The 14,615-nt window shown below is 47.4% G+C and overlaps 5 protein-coding genes across 5 annotated transcripts; 1 reads left to right on the forward strand and 4 right to left on the reverse strand.

Annotated features, from left to right (window-relative positions):
- Positions 1-115: 115 nt before the first annotated feature.
- On the reverse strand, positions 116-2,607 carry N7520_010167 (OPT family oligopeptide transporter; the record flags this gene model as incomplete). The annotated part of the gene is made up of 4 exons (XM_057144101.1): positions 116-559; positions 610-843; positions 896-2,310; positions 2,364-2,607. The coding sequence occupies 4 exons, from the start codon at positions 2,605-2,607 to the stop codon at positions 116-118; spliced, it is 2,337 nt and encodes a 778-aa protein (XP_056993389.1).
- Positions 2,608-3,156: 549 nt separating this feature from the next.
- N7520_010168 (uncharacterized protein) lies at positions 3,157-3,684 on the reverse strand (the record flags this gene model as incomplete). Its single annotated transcript, XM_057144102.1, has 1 exon — positions 3,157-3,684. The coding sequence occupies one exon, from the start codon at positions 3,682-3,684 to the stop codon at positions 3,157-3,159; it is 528 nt and encodes a 175-aa protein (XP_056993390.1).
- Positions 3,685-4,216: 532 nt separating this feature from the next.
- N7520_010169 (Zn(II)2Cys6 transcription factor domain-containing protein) lies at positions 4,217-5,932 on the forward strand (the record flags this gene model as incomplete). The annotated part of the gene is made up of 2 exons (XM_057144103.1): positions 4,217-4,287; positions 4,336-5,932. The coding sequence occupies 2 exons, from the start codon at positions 4,217-4,219 to the stop codon at positions 5,930-5,932; spliced, it is 1,668 nt and encodes a 555-aa protein (XP_056993391.1).
- A 95-nt stretch (positions 5,933-6,027) lies between these two features.
- N7520_010170 (uncharacterized protein) lies at positions 6,028-7,332 on the reverse strand (the record flags this gene model as incomplete). The annotated part of the gene is made up of 1 exon (XM_057144104.1): positions 6,028-7,332. The coding sequence occupies one exon, from the start codon at positions 7,330-7,332 to the stop codon at positions 6,028-6,030; it is 1,305 nt and encodes a 434-aa protein (XP_056993392.1).
- A 2,073-nt stretch (positions 7,333-9,405) lies between these two features.
- On the reverse strand, positions 9,406-12,579 carry N7520_010171 (putative serine/threonine protein kinase (Kin4); the record flags this gene model as incomplete). The annotated part of the gene is made up of 2 exons (XM_057144105.1): positions 9,406-11,274; positions 11,335-12,579. The coding sequence occupies 2 exons, from the start codon at positions 12,577-12,579 to the stop codon at positions 9,406-9,408; spliced, it is 3,114 nt and encodes a 1,037-aa protein (XP_056993393.1).
- Between the last annotated feature and the right edge of the window lie 2,036 nt (positions 12,580-14,615).

Genomic DNA, 14,615 nt, shown 5'->3' on the forward strand with positions numbered 1-14,615 from the left:
ATAGAACCAAAATTCTCGGTGCGATCCTAAATGAAGTCAATGATTTTCCATACCTATACAAGGTCATTGACTAGCTAGTATGTAATGCTATAAACCACCATGGACCCGCTTATACTTAGTCAGTATACAGACATAGGTCATAATTGCCATTCTCGTTATTTCCCCAGTATGTTGGGAAAGAAACTGAGTTTCCAGCTGCGCCAAATAACGCAAAAGACATGATGAAGACAATGATGGAAGTACCGCCGTCCAACGCGGCCGAGACCAGATAGTTGTATTTGACAAAGATGTTGGGGTAGTAGCGTCTCAAGTACCACTGAGATCCAAACCCAATGATGAAGAAACTCATGATGGATGAGTTGATTCCCACGCAAAGGTAAGAGATGTAGTATATCATGACGGAGGTGTTGACATTGTTGAGTCCAAAGGATGGGTACCGCTTGTGCAGGAAATAGAAAGGAAGCGGGGCCACGAAGCCGACAAGGATGACAATGCTGCACCACTGGTAGCGCGAACCGACTGAGAACAACTCGTGGGCGAGGCCTCCCCATGCGACAGACTAGAGTAATGATTAGTGAAAGTAGAGAAGTGGAATTGTAAATGACTTACCAAGGTGTTGTACTGCTGGGCCTGTTGACCGGACCAGATGTTGGTGCCTTCCACAGACAGAAGAATCTCCCGCTGATTAGTAACGATGCTATTCATCATGATATAATTGAAAATGGCACCAATTAAAGTACCAATCATCTGCATGCTGAAAGTCACTCGAGGCGCCAGGTGACCATATTGAGCGAGTTTAAGATCTTGACACAATAATGAACCTTGAATGACCGAGTTGTAGCCCTAAAGTCGATGTCAGAGCTTTGAATTCCAAGAGCCTCTGGGGGATACTCACAAAAAGCGTGAAGTACATATTGGCAACCGGATTGCCAGGTTGTATATATCCTCCGATCAATTGAACGATGGGCTGGATAATAAAGGCAATGCCGGTGGTGGCTTGCATGGATCCAAATACTAGCAAAAACAGCCATGCCACTAGGCATGATACCAGGAATCCCCACCAAGGCAAGGTAGAGTCTCCTTTGTAGAGGCAGATTAGAGCCACTGTGACAGAGAGCACTAGCACACAGAAGTACCACCAGTTCGGAACTGGCTTGTAACTCTTCATTAGCTTGTAGTGCGGATCATAGTGCTCCTCCTCGGGATCATGCATCGCTTCTTCACGCCAGAAAGTGAGATTCCAATTCCTGGGGTCGAGCTTCTGCGCGAGATTTCTCCAGTGAAAGATACTCAAAACAGCTTTCATCTCCGTCCAGTACCAGAGGAACATATGCATGATACCTGCTGAAACAGACATGTTGGACGTAAGAATATTGATCGCATAGGTGGCCGCAAACCAGGGCAATCCCACGGTGGCCAACGCTTCTTGATTAATTTTATTGTCGGAGCCGATGACCAAAGTCTGATTCCATTGAAGTTGATTCGCCATGGTCGAGTTCTCACTAAAAAGGACTTGGGACAGGAAAGGGAAATTCTGCGCATCCCAGATGTTACCATAGTAAACTCCGGAAAAGACAAGGATGCACAGAATGACGCCGACGCCTTGACTGATCAGACTTTCAACTGGATAGTATAGTGGAGAGTAACCTCCGGAGATGTAATCCCAATCCAAGCACAGGGAGAACAGGCCCATTCCTTCGTTTCCACTAGCGCCGCCAAAAACATTGGTAAAGACTGCACTGTTCTGATTAGCCAGGCAAAAGATGCTTACTCCGGTTAGAATAGGCATGATCCATTCTGGAACAATCTCCCAGAGGAAAATGCAGGTAAAAGCAATGCCAAAAACCTGGAGAGGCTTCTTAGTTAACGACCGAGGGCGATACAAGGTTTCCAACATGTTGTTGACCGGGAGATTCTGGGGCCACATCATGCTCTTGGGGTAGACCAGGGTTTTGCGCATCATTCCACCAAATCCATAGCCCAGCATCTGGGAGGAGAACAGGAGAAAGATTGACATGGCACCGTTGAGCTTGGCATCGTAGTAGAGTCGCTCAACCGCCAAAAGTTCGATTCCGACGGCAGCGGTACTGGCTGAATTTGCCATGACGATGATGGCCAGGTGTTCCTTCGAATTGAAGGGATGGGGGTTGAACCACTTTCCGATCCATCCTTTTCTTGGAATGATCATGGCCATACCTTCACCGAGGAGATAGGCGAGGACGGCAAGGAAAACGGTCGATACCACAACAGTTTGCGGCTTGAAGTAATAGATGGATGAGATGGTGCCACCGAACACAGCAAGACCAATACCTGAATTAAATCATCAGTAGGGGGTTTCGTGGATATGCAGATGATCAACTCACCCAAAAACCAGGTACGGAATGTGAAACAGTTCAGCGTGGGATCATCTTGAACGTGCAATGTGTGAGTCAGAATATCATCCTGGTTGGCTGGATGATGAATTTCTTCCTCTCCATCATCCACATCCGCGTCTACTGAAGGGTCGGCATTGATCTCCACGACCTTTTTCTCGTCGACGGTAGGGGAAGAATCCTCTTGAGACGACACTTCGTCTAGGGGACGATTGCTGGCTTTCAAATCTGCCATGGCAACAGGAAGCCAAATGAAACATTAAACTGGAGCAAGATTGCTAGGGGGGGGGGCGTCAGGGACATTTTAGTAGAAAGCCGGGAAAAGGGCGCTTGGATAGCAAAGTATTCGACATGTTATCAGTGGCCAATGGAAGAAGGGAAGAAGTCAAAACGGAGTTGACCGGGTAAATGGTTGGTTACTATCTTGACCCACTAAAGCTTGTTCTTTGACCCCAGTAATGGAGTAAATTACAGGGAAAACGAAGAGATCCGTCAATAACTGCCCAAGTTGAGACTAAATCATGTTTGTTAACCAAACCCTGGTATCCAATCAAATTCTCTTACTTAATCTGTGGAGCTCGGATGGCCGACGCTTGTCCGCTTGAACTAGTCCATTATCGGTAGAACAGTACACATGACCTTTGCTACTTTAGGCGAGGAAAAGGTGGAGCTGATCCAATGCTTGATCAATAAGAAGATGTTTGCATTGGTGCGGCAACATCCATATGAAAAGGGTTTCAATTGACGAAAGAAAATAACGGGAACTGGATCAGATTGACAGCTGCTATGCGTGAGGTCGGCGCTGTATGTGTCCGCCGGGACAGATTTCGGAATAAAGACGCAACAAAAGTTCTTTCTCTGCACTATCCGGGAGCTGATCCAAATCTTTTTTGATTAATGGGGCAAGGTGAAAGAAGTGGCACATATCCACGATGCCTCGAAAATGATCATCATTCTCTTTATTTAGACCTTCGGACTCTAAAAGCTGCTCAACTTGGGCCATTTTGGGAACCAGATCTTCAGGGCACTCGAAACCTGTTTGGTAAGCACGGCAGCCTCGGTCGGCGGCGTGGAGTGCACACAGCCGGTTGATTGACTTGACGAGGTAACCATGATCATCGTCGAAGCGAAGCCGATTGATCTCGGAAATCACACGAGCATATCCCTCACTCGGTTTGAAATGTAAGAGGCCATCGGTTTCGAGAGGTCGAGGGACATAGATGAAACCATGCCTCTCAAAGGGAGAAGAAGCGCGAGTGAGGTGACGCATCATAGTGTATGGTGACGAATCAGTCTTCGCCTGTTCAGCCATCTTCAGTTTTGATGTTGTTGACTGTTGAAGTGGCCGTGTCGCTGTTTTGAAAGAATCTGTTTGTCTGTCAGCCTAATTTAACAAGACTTTTCAAGAGAGGGGATACCTCGATAGAAGACAAAGCCTTCTTCAAAGTATGCCTTGAGGTCTGGGAGGGTTGGAGAGTAAGAGGGAGAGTAAGAGGGAGAGAGGTAGAGGGAGGGAGGGGGTGAGAAAGTTGGATGAGCTTTTCAACGTGTTGGATTCTATTCATCTTTTCTCTTTCATCTTTCATCCCGATCAAACTGCATGAAGTTCATCTCTTGTTGATGTTTGCCTCAGGCATTAAGGCATACACAAGGCAGAAGTTATGCTTACGTGATCTGATTTCCGATCTAAATTCTAGTGTGAATCTAGTCTTAACTCAACCAGCTCAACCAGGTTAGCCTTTTGAGTCAAAAATACCTTCTAATGGGGAATAGGGCCTCGCTTGAGGCGTATAATTTTTGTAACACACACTGATAACAGCCCCAACCTCATCTTCTCCCACCTGATGAGCATTGCGTTCCCAGTCAGCCGCCGAGTCGGGGCTTCCAAATCTCGGTCGGGTTGTAGAACCTGCAAGTAAGTCTTTGCAATTATATGCGTAATTGCTTGCTTATCATCAACTAGGATCCGCCGAGTCAAATGTGGTGAAGAGAAGCCAACGTGTCTCCGCTGTTCCAGTACGGGACGAGGATGCGAATATGAGAATCGGCTCGGTGCCCAGGGCTCCCCCACACTACCTCTGGTTTCTACTCAATACTTATCAGCATCTCCAAATTCAGGCAGCCGGGAGCGTCGCGCGTTTGAATATTACTTCCAGCATACCGCCCAGCATCTGGCGGGTGGTATGCAAGTCGACTTTTGGACGAAAGTAATTCCCCAGATTTCTCGCAGTGAGCCGGCGATATGGGATGGTATTATCGCAATTAGTGCCTTATTCGAACATCCCAACCAGAGTTTGGACTTTCCTCTTGTGAGAAACCATCGCAAAGGCTCACACGCCCTCGATCAGATCCAACAAGAGGCATTGTCATGGTACTCGCGATCAATATCTACAGTTCATTCACGGATTAACCGTGGCTGCGCGGATCCATATCTCGCTCTAATTAGTTGTGTGCTATTCATCTGTGTGGAGACGATTCAGGGGCGCTTGGAAGAAGCCTTGCAGCTCTTCCACCAAGGTGTGGCCTTGATCAGTGATCTTCGCACTCAAATCAGTCATGGAAATGTGTCCCTCAGCAAGGCTTCTCTTTTAGAGCACACGATAATTCCTCTCTTCTTGCGAATGGGATCATTATCTCTTACTATTTCAGGCACGCAGCCCAGTGAAATCTTTTCTTTTGCCGAAAGCCATACTAGCGGCTTTTTATCCATTGAGCATGCCAGATCTACCATGGTTATTCTTGCCGCAGAAGTTATTCTCTTTGAACGCGAGGCAGGCATGTATCGGAGGGCAACTGATGCGGATTCGGTGGTGGACATCGCGATCGTTGCAAGAGAACAAGCGCTTCGAGCCAGGCTTGCCAAGTGGTATGCGTCTTATACAGAGCTTCGCCGCAATTATTGCCCCATTATTGAATCCGACCCATTGCTACTCTCATACCACGCTGCGGCTTCGATCACTCTTACTGGATGTTTGACGTCGCTAGAAATGGTGTTTGACGCCCACCTTGCAGACTTTTCAGTCATTGTCGAGCAGGCCACTTTAATCCTCAACGCATCGAGACGACCAGACGGCTCCCAGCCACCATTTATATTTGAGCCTGGTGTCGGCGTTCCACTGTTTCTAACGGCCCTTAAATGCCGTCACCCAGGCTTGCGGCGCAGAGCTCTGCAACTATTACGAGAGGCACCTCCGATGCAAGGGTTCTTCAATTGTCCGCCTGTTGCTCTCATGGCAGGAACAATTATGATGCTGGAAGAAAGTTACAGTACTTCAACAGTCGCTGGAAGCATTGAGAATTCTGATATGGACAGCCCATTCTCGCTACCGATGCTCCAGACGAAGTCACAAATATCGGTCCCTGAAGAAGCCCGCATTAGTTATTATTGCATTTTCAGACCTCAAGAGTGGTGTCCTCCAGGTGTTAGTCTGGAGGACATTTCCAGGTTTGGCTGCGGTCCGGATCATCTCTTTTTACACTTTTCAAGGAACCGATTCGACAGTGATAGCAACGCTTGGCGACGATTTTTCGAATGTGTACCACTGGGTGATATTCCATAAGTGCTCTGTTATGAATCTCATCTTTTGAGCGCACAATTTGGGCCAAAAGAGTGACATTCTATATATCATGTATTGTTTGCGCCATCCTCTCGGTGCTATCTGATTGTCTTCAAGATTTCAATATGCCCAGCTTTCAGTGCCTTTCCGTTCATAAAGTCCACCCACAAATCTTTAAGCTCCGATCCTAAGCGAGATACATCCTCTTGGGCGTTTCCCCCTTTCAGCATAGGAGCGTTCTTCCATGCATCCCACACCCCGAGTACAAAGGGGATATCAATGCAGTGGCAGGCGCCGCAGGCGTTGTCATCAGCAGTCCATGCAAATGAGTAACTTGTCGATGTACAACCTGCTCGCAAAGCCTGTTCGTGAAATTGCAGTGCTGGCCACTTGAAATAGCTTTGGGTGATATACCAAGTCCCCAAGGCTTCCACATACGGCCCAATCACCGGAAGTTGAAGTAGGCTTTGTGGAGCCATCATACTCGAAAATGGGCGACCATCATGGGCGGTCCATCCGATCAGAATTGGAATGTCCTGGATTACTTCTTTAATTCTCCGGTCAAAGTCCTGCTCCTTTGGCAATGGATCAAATCCCAGGTTCGGTGCAAACAGCATGATTTGCTTCCGCACCGGGTTCATCAACAGTGTCTTCTGAACTTGAAGCAACTCATCCACCGACATATCTCTTGGGTCCTTCGTAAAAAGCTTTTCGGCCATTTCCGTAACTAGTGGCCCTGTAGGTGTCCGTTCTTTCAATTCTCGTAGCGGTGGGCTGAGTAGTATAGCTCGATGAAACAGGCCAATTGTGTTCTCGGCGGCCATCAGACAGATAATCGAATCTGCACCTGCAGACTGTCCAACCAGAGTGATATTCTTTGCATCTCCACCAAAAGTCGCAATATTCTCTTGGATCCATCGCAACGCAGCGCGTTGATCCAACAATCCTAGGTTAGCGGGCGCAATGCCCTCCAAGCGAAGATACCCGAAAACCCCGAGACGGTACGAGATATTTACGCAGACAATCCCACGTCTCGCAAGGTCAACTCCCTGGTAGCAGTCCAGGTCTCCCGATCCAGAAATATAGGCGCCACCATGCAGCCAGACCATGACTGGTGCCTGGGTCGCGTTTTGTGGCGCGGTTATAGATAAGCGCAGGCAGTCTTCGTCCATGCCATGACCCTTTGTCAGTGGGCCCATGACCGTTTCCAACCTTGATGGTAGCTGAGGGCACATTGGTGCGCGAGTTGTACAATCCAGGACATCGGTCCAGGGCTCGGTGGGCTGAGGGACTTGAAACCGAGAGGCTTTTGCGTAGGGAATACCCCGGGCATGTATAAGAGTGTCATAAAATGGGATTACTCTGATGGGCCCTGCGGGAAGTTGTATGATTTTAGGATCCATCTTTATAATAATTTTGGCTGCAAACTGAAATCTAATCTGTATAAATATGGAAGGCAGAAGGCCAAGTCGGCTGCTCCGACGGATCCATCCGAGTGCGGGGAACACAAGTCTCGGAACAATTCCTATCAATTTGCTCACTTACACCATCGGCGGAATACATACAGAAAGCAGAAGGCATATTATGATGCCCAGAATCTAAAATTAATCAATTGGTTAACTAATAATTTCCATTCAATAACTCATTTCCGTGGAGTGCCATGAAAAAAAAAGATTTGGAGCATCGGCGAATTGAACGCCGGACCTATTCTATGCAAAAGAATCATCATACCACTAGACCAATACCCCAATCCATGAATACTTCTCCTATATAAAACATTATAGCCCTGAGTAGATCTTGTTTTAATGATGGCCACAGCTTTCTTAGGTTATTAGGTTTTTAGTTATTCCTTACGGTTCAGGTATTTGTGTCTGATTATAGTTTAGGTATGTTCTATTCATGAGCTGTTTCATCATTAGGTACATACATTATTCGAAACATTATTATCAGCTGTATTCTTAGTATTAGATATACTATTATTTTTTTTTTTTTTTTGAAAGTATATTACCACCTTTATTTCTAGTAATAGGATTATTACCATTATTAGTAGTAATATGAAAAAAACGAAAATTCAATCAAATGAAATGAGAAAATGTAAAAGACCATTAAGGTATTCTTAAATCTTTAAGTATATTTAAATATGTGTAAGAATGTCCATCAAAGAACATTGTTTTTACGATAAATAAGTAATATACAGCACTTATAACACTAGCTAATACTCCCACAAGAGTTAAGAAAATAAATCCTTCTTGTAAAGCAGCAGAAAATACCATCTGTATTGCAAAGAATCCCATTCAAGGTGGAATGCCAGCAAATGAGAATGAAGTAATAGTATAGATGCACCAACTCCAGCTAATATTAGCTATTTATGAAATTTTGGTTCATTATTAGATTTATGGTTAGGTATCCAAATTGTTACAGGTGTAACAGACGATTTCCAAGGATCCTATGACCAGTCTACGCTGACCTCAGGTTAATGGTTTAAGTGACGAAGTATGTAGGGGGGATTATGTGATCCATGAATCTCCAGATGAAAGTCAGGGGAAAAATGGGCAGGTCCTCTCCAGCATAGGCTGACAGATTACCATGTAGACCTACTTAAAGTTTATCTTTCTACTGATCATTTTAGGACATAAAAATGCACGTCAACGGTATCTACTGGCTTCATGTTTTGTATGATTAAAAGAGAAAAAGTCAGGGATTAATTGATATATGTTCGAACATCTGAATAATCACGCAGAATACGCGATAAGCTGAAGACAATAAACCATTTGGTCGAGAACGTTTGCGATACTACGTATGTAACTGGGTACTTGTACATATCAGAAGCAAGGATTTACAGCCAAAAAGTCTATACAAGACAATCCGAGAAAGCCAGTACAAATCTACAAGACCACATACATACTATGTAGGCACATGTGCAAACATCAAAACTACCGAATCATACCAAACCCAACACCCCAGACATATACTATTATAGGTAGAGAAAAGAAAGAGAAGATTTGAATGATGGAATGTTATCACAATTCATTTGCCATCCAAGAGGACCCCTTGTAAAACAGAAGATTAAAACGGAAGGCAAAGACACAAGTATCTGATCAGATCAGGTATGCCATGCAAGCTAAGAGCCAGAAAAGGTAATACTCTGAACAAAAATATTGGTATCCCACTTTACAGCCAGAGATAATAGTGACAGGAGAAGGAAAAGTGAATCACACGAAGGAAATGGAGAAGGGCAAAAGACATTAAGGGAAAAATGACAACAAAAAAATAGAAAATGTATTCTGACAAAGGAAAAGAACAGGTTGGAAAATTAATCAAACACCCGAGGGATGAAGAAGAATTTCGCTCCATGCACATACAATAGGGGAACAAAAGCAGGGTATCACGTGGTTTCCCAAACAACCTCACTGCTCTTTTTGGAGAGAAAGGTAAAAAAGACACGGTGAGTAGAAGCCAAACAAAACACAGGGCTCTTATTCACCAGCACGGGACTTGGCCCGACGGCGGAAAAAGTCCATGACCTTCCGAGCTGCACCGGAGCTACCAGAATGATGAGAAAGATCCCGCTCATACTCGTAGGCATCAGCAAACTTGCGGTTGTTCTTCTGGAGGACACCTGGCCCCCGCCCAGACCGACCCGTCTGCATTGACTGTCGCGGCAAGCTGTCATAGGTGCCAGTGCTGTTGTAATCATCGTAGTAGTTGGGCTTGGAAGACCCGTACGTGTAGTTGGTTCCAGAATGTTGATCATCCGGATTTTCATACGCGTGCTCTGAGGAAACATTGCCAAAAGAATCCTGGGTCTGGTCAAATCGATTCCCGAGCTCAGCAAATTGCTGATCAATCTGAGCCTCGTAGCTGAGAGGCTCCGGCTCGCCTGGGTTTGAAGCGTCGTGAACCTCGTCACTTGGTCCCTCACTCACCATACCCATCGCCTCTTGCGTTCCATAGCTGGTTGCACGAGGTCGATTAGGCAGGGGTCCGGTAGCGGGACGCTGTTGGCTGCGAGGGTCCACGGGATGCGGGCTAGGAGATGTGTCTTCAGGAGTTTGGGCTCGTGTAGATGAGAAGGTTCGGAAGGAGAAGGAAGCTGGCAGGAGAGAAAAGCGACGGGGGCGGCCCTCTCCCGCTTCGCTCACCTTACGGGTATGCGGATTTTGCACGGATCGGCGAGAATCCATCGAAGCACGAGAATCATCGCGAGATACCGGCTCCTTCATGCTAGTAGGAGGGTACCGTTTGGTGTTGCGTGTCCGAGAAGCAGTATTTTGGGAGTTACGATTGCCACCCATGAGAGAAGAAGAGCGCCCGAATAATTTCTCGCCAATGCTTGACACGGTGTTGGATCGCTTGTGTCCCTTGGCTGGTGGGTCTTGTCTCGGAGTGGGGTTGAATGCTGATGGTAATTGCTGGGTGCTGGGACGGCCAATCGATGTGCTCGATGACTGTGCGGGATTCTGGGGGAATGCAAATTGCCTGCTCTTGGGCTGTGCCAGACGACCTTCCGTGTTGGTTGCGGTAACCATGGGGGCCACCGGTTGCCCACGAGAAGGTAGTCGGCCCGTGTTAAAGGATGCCATGGAGCCACCTGTTTGGGGACGTGTAGATGATGGTACCGGGGCCGGTGGTGGAGCCGAGGTGTGTGTGCCCGTCGTAGTCACAGGATAATCGGAGGCGGATCGAGGGAAGTGGCTGGGCAACGGCTTGTCATAATTGATTGGTGGTTTCGCGACGGGCTTAGGTGTTGGCTTAACAGCGGTTTCCGTAGTCGGAGCCTCGGGCTGAGCCGTTTCTCGACTCCGCGACCCAGAAGCTTCAGTTCGATATTCGCCCCTCGCAGTTTGGGATTGAGGAGCCACATATTCCACTTGCACAGTCCTCCGCTTCGCATCTCGAGAGGTTTTGGATTTCTCACTAGGGGAATCCTGGGAGACATCACCAGCATGGTGGTTCAGACCACCAACGGCCGAGACATTGCCCTGGCTGGTCTTGGGAGGTTCACGGACAGAGGCACTACGGGCCAGAGGCGGAGCTTCACTTTGCGATTCAGCTGGGACGGTGGTATTGGCGATGTCCGCCACGTTAGTGGTGCTGCTAGTGATATGGGAGACAATGTGGGCATATTCGCTGAGCCAGCTGTGGCGAGCAACTTCGAACAGATCCGCTCGCTTGCGAGGATCAGGGACCAGGATTCGGCGCAATAGATCGCGAGCGTGGGGAGTCACATATTCTGGGAAGGTGAGGGGAGTGGTGACGATGTATTTGTAGAGGAGGTTGATATTGTCACCATCTGGATTCGCTGGGTCATCATCGAATGGAAGGTAACCGGCCAACATAGCGTACTAAGACAACAGGTTAGATCAGATCATATCAGATCAGGGGGAAATCGGTGCCAAACATACCAGAATCACACCACAACTCCACACGTCAACTTTCCGTCCAGTGTATAATGAATCGCTCACCACCAGTTCCGGGGCAGCATAACAGGGGCTTCCACAGCTAGTCTGCATGAGATCTCCGCGGCGCAAACCATCAGGCCCTAGTTTGTCGAGTCGCTTTCGCTTCACATATTCCTTGTTGGTCAAGTTATATTCAATCTCCTCCTCCAATTGGTCAATTGGGTTGAAGGTATTGGCAAAACCAAAATCCGTGATAATGATGTTACGATTCCGATCCAACAAAAGATTTTCCAACTTGAGGTCTCGGTGCACAATTCCTTTCTTGTGTAGATAACCAACACCCGACACTAGCTGAGCAAACAAGCGGCGGGCGGAGTTATCCTTCAGGTAACGGTGATTCAAGATGTAGTCGAACAATTCACCTCCAGACGCGTACTCCATGATGATTCCGATATGTCGATCCGTTTCCACCATCTCGTGGAGGCGGACAATGTTGGGGTGGGCGAGATCGCGCAAGATCGAGATTTCCCGGTAGATCTTCGGCAGGCGTGTAGGATTGGTGCCCAGGGTGTCCCTGCGAATGAGTTTGATCGCAACTTGGATGCTGCCATCTCTTTTCCAGCCCAGCTTGACCTTTCCGAATTCTCCCTCTCCAAGAGTTTGACCTAGAATGTAAGAGCCAAAGGTGGTCTCCTTTCGCTTGACGATATTGCAATTGTCGTAGTCATGGCGACTCCGTGGTCCACGAGGTTCATCATCCGCGTCATCGTGCCCAATGGGTAAGGCCGTGTCCACGGTGGCAGAGGATGCGCCTGCTTGGCGCACCTGCTCCCGTTCGTGATCCACCATGGGATCACTCACCATGACAGCGTTGATAATCGTACTGGGCTCTTTCACCAGATCCGAACCCTCCTCCAAGCTCGAATCGGCAGGCGATGCGACTGAAGCTCCTCTAGACCGTCCTGATTCCTGTGTCGGCTCTGTGGGATCCCGTCGAGATCGACTCTTTCCGTTGCGGTCCCTATCCCGGTCGCGATCGCGGTTTTCCTTGCGGTCGGCCCGGCCTTTCCCTCGCGATGCATCCTTTTCTCTTGATCCATTGGGGCTGTGACGATTGGACGAAGTCCTCGGGGGAGGAACTGGAGGGGTGCCTAACATGTCGGGGTACTGGCGCGCATTCTTCTGGGCGGGAGGCGGTGCGTGGGTCGCAGTTGGCACATGGGCGGAGATTGGCAGGGAAGTGCTCATAGCCGATAGACGTTGATCCGGACCAGCCTGAATAATGGCTGCAAAACGTGATTAGCAAGTTGAGCGACCGCCAGGCTTTCTCCAGTGGCAAGAGGCAAGTGTTGGCATCGGGGTGTCCGACCAACCTTCTGATCAGAAAGCGCAACAGGTCGCGACTTTCTGGCAAATGTCCCTAAACAACCCTTGGGGACTAACTGTCCAGGCGACCGAAGCCAATGGGTGCCCAATTACTGCACCGGAAGCACCACACCCTCCCGAGGGTGATTGGTGAGGTTGTCGGGGGGGGGGGGGGATGATTGGGGCGATCGGTCGCACTCGCCGAGTGTCGACCTTCAGCCTTACAAGCTGTGGTGGGACATGCGCGTCAGTAAGTGAATCCCCAGGCAATCAAGATCGGCAATCAAGAAGAATGTACAACTTTATCCGGGATAGGGCCCTCAGAGAACATTCGATGGGAGGAATGGGGGGAAAGGAAGGAATGCCACGGGGTCGCGCCCGAAGCACAAGCAATGATGACGAGCACCAAATTGACGAAATTGACAATTCAACACAATGCGATCCAATGCAGGGGAATAAAGACGCGTAAAATCCGAGGGAACAAAGCAAAAGGAAGATTCAATACCTGCACAGCAGTCTAAGGTCCCCTCTTTTCCGATCCCACGGGGGAAGTGGCACGTTGTTCAAAAAGCCGGGGGACAGAAAGCTCAAGTCAATGTCTCAGACGCGATTGAATATCCCAAGACCTTTAGAATCGATGTTGGACGCTGAACATGATCGAATCCAGGGCAGGACAGGGGGCGCGAGGGGATGTTTTATCGGGAAACACCGGTTCACGGATTAAAAAGGGGGTTGGGAGAGGAGAAGGTCAAGGGCGAATACAAAACATAAAAAAAAGAAGTTCAACCCCCAGCAAAGGAACAAAAGAAAAGACGAAGACAGAATGACTGAGAGGTTAAAGGAGGAGGTTTTGGGGTTGGAAGCCAAAGCGGGTCATCAGGAGGAAACACGTCTTCTTGGGGATTTAGTATGACGATGGGTATCCCATTTACAAAGAATACTAACTACTCCGTACTAACCTACCTACTACTAAGTAGAGTAGTAAACATAGTACTATTTGGTTAAACCTATCAAATTCTGTTATTACAATACCTTGTAAATTCCAACATGATCAGTATTCAATGATATATGCAAATTAATGGGTTAGTTAGGTGGAAATAATCCCCCCTTGCCTCTCTCTTCTCTATTATCTTCGAAAGAGGATTGAGGCCGAAGCTACCAACAACCAGAAAAACAGAGAAATACTAAGAAAAAAACGGAAAAAAGAGGTCATAGCTCTTAAAATCCCCCCGTTTCATAGAGGAAAAAACAAGGGGGTGAAAGGAACCGGTTGTTTCGAATTGCTGGAAAGTGGATTTCTTTTAGCTTTTGTGACGATCGTCATTACGGCCTCAGAACAGAAGATAAACTAGTAATACGACTCATTCGATATGTTCATTTCCATGATCTATCTACCCGTAGGACGTTTTTTTTTGGTTTTGGTTTTTTTTTTTTTGTTTCTGACCAATTTTGATTTATGATTATGATTATAATTGCAATTGTAGTTATATTTATACCCATCTAACCTACAGAAACTGAGGAATCAACCTTGGAAACCTTGTATAGAGTACACAGACAACAAGTTATTTTCCAATGGAACATTGAACCAACCATGGTTGATTCCCTCCGGTTAGACCCAGGGTTGACGTCCAGATCGAGTAGATCATCGAACCGTGGGAACCTTGCAACTTTTAATTGATTACGGTACTCCGTACTCCGTAATTGGTATGCTATCTCTGGCCGAGGCAATTGGCTTGTGCCTGGATTTCGGCACGGTCGCGCTAATATTATATTACACTCCACTAAAGTCCACACGGTAGCGTAGCGCTATCCTACCCCTCCGCTGAACCTTAGAGTTTAGAGGCATTTTGCTGGAACTGAACAGAATAACTAATAGAATCAGACAAAGTAGCCGTTGGATGATATACTTGCGGTGTGGA

Source organism: Penicillium odoratum (assembly GCF_028828045.1).
Source record: "Penicillium odoratum strain IBT 22623 chromosome Unknown utg000006l_segment0_segment0, whole genome shotgun sequence".
In the NCBI taxonomy this organism is placed as follows: Eukaryota; Fungi; Ascomycota; class Eurotiomycetes; order Eurotiales; family Aspergillaceae; genus Penicillium; species Penicillium odoratum.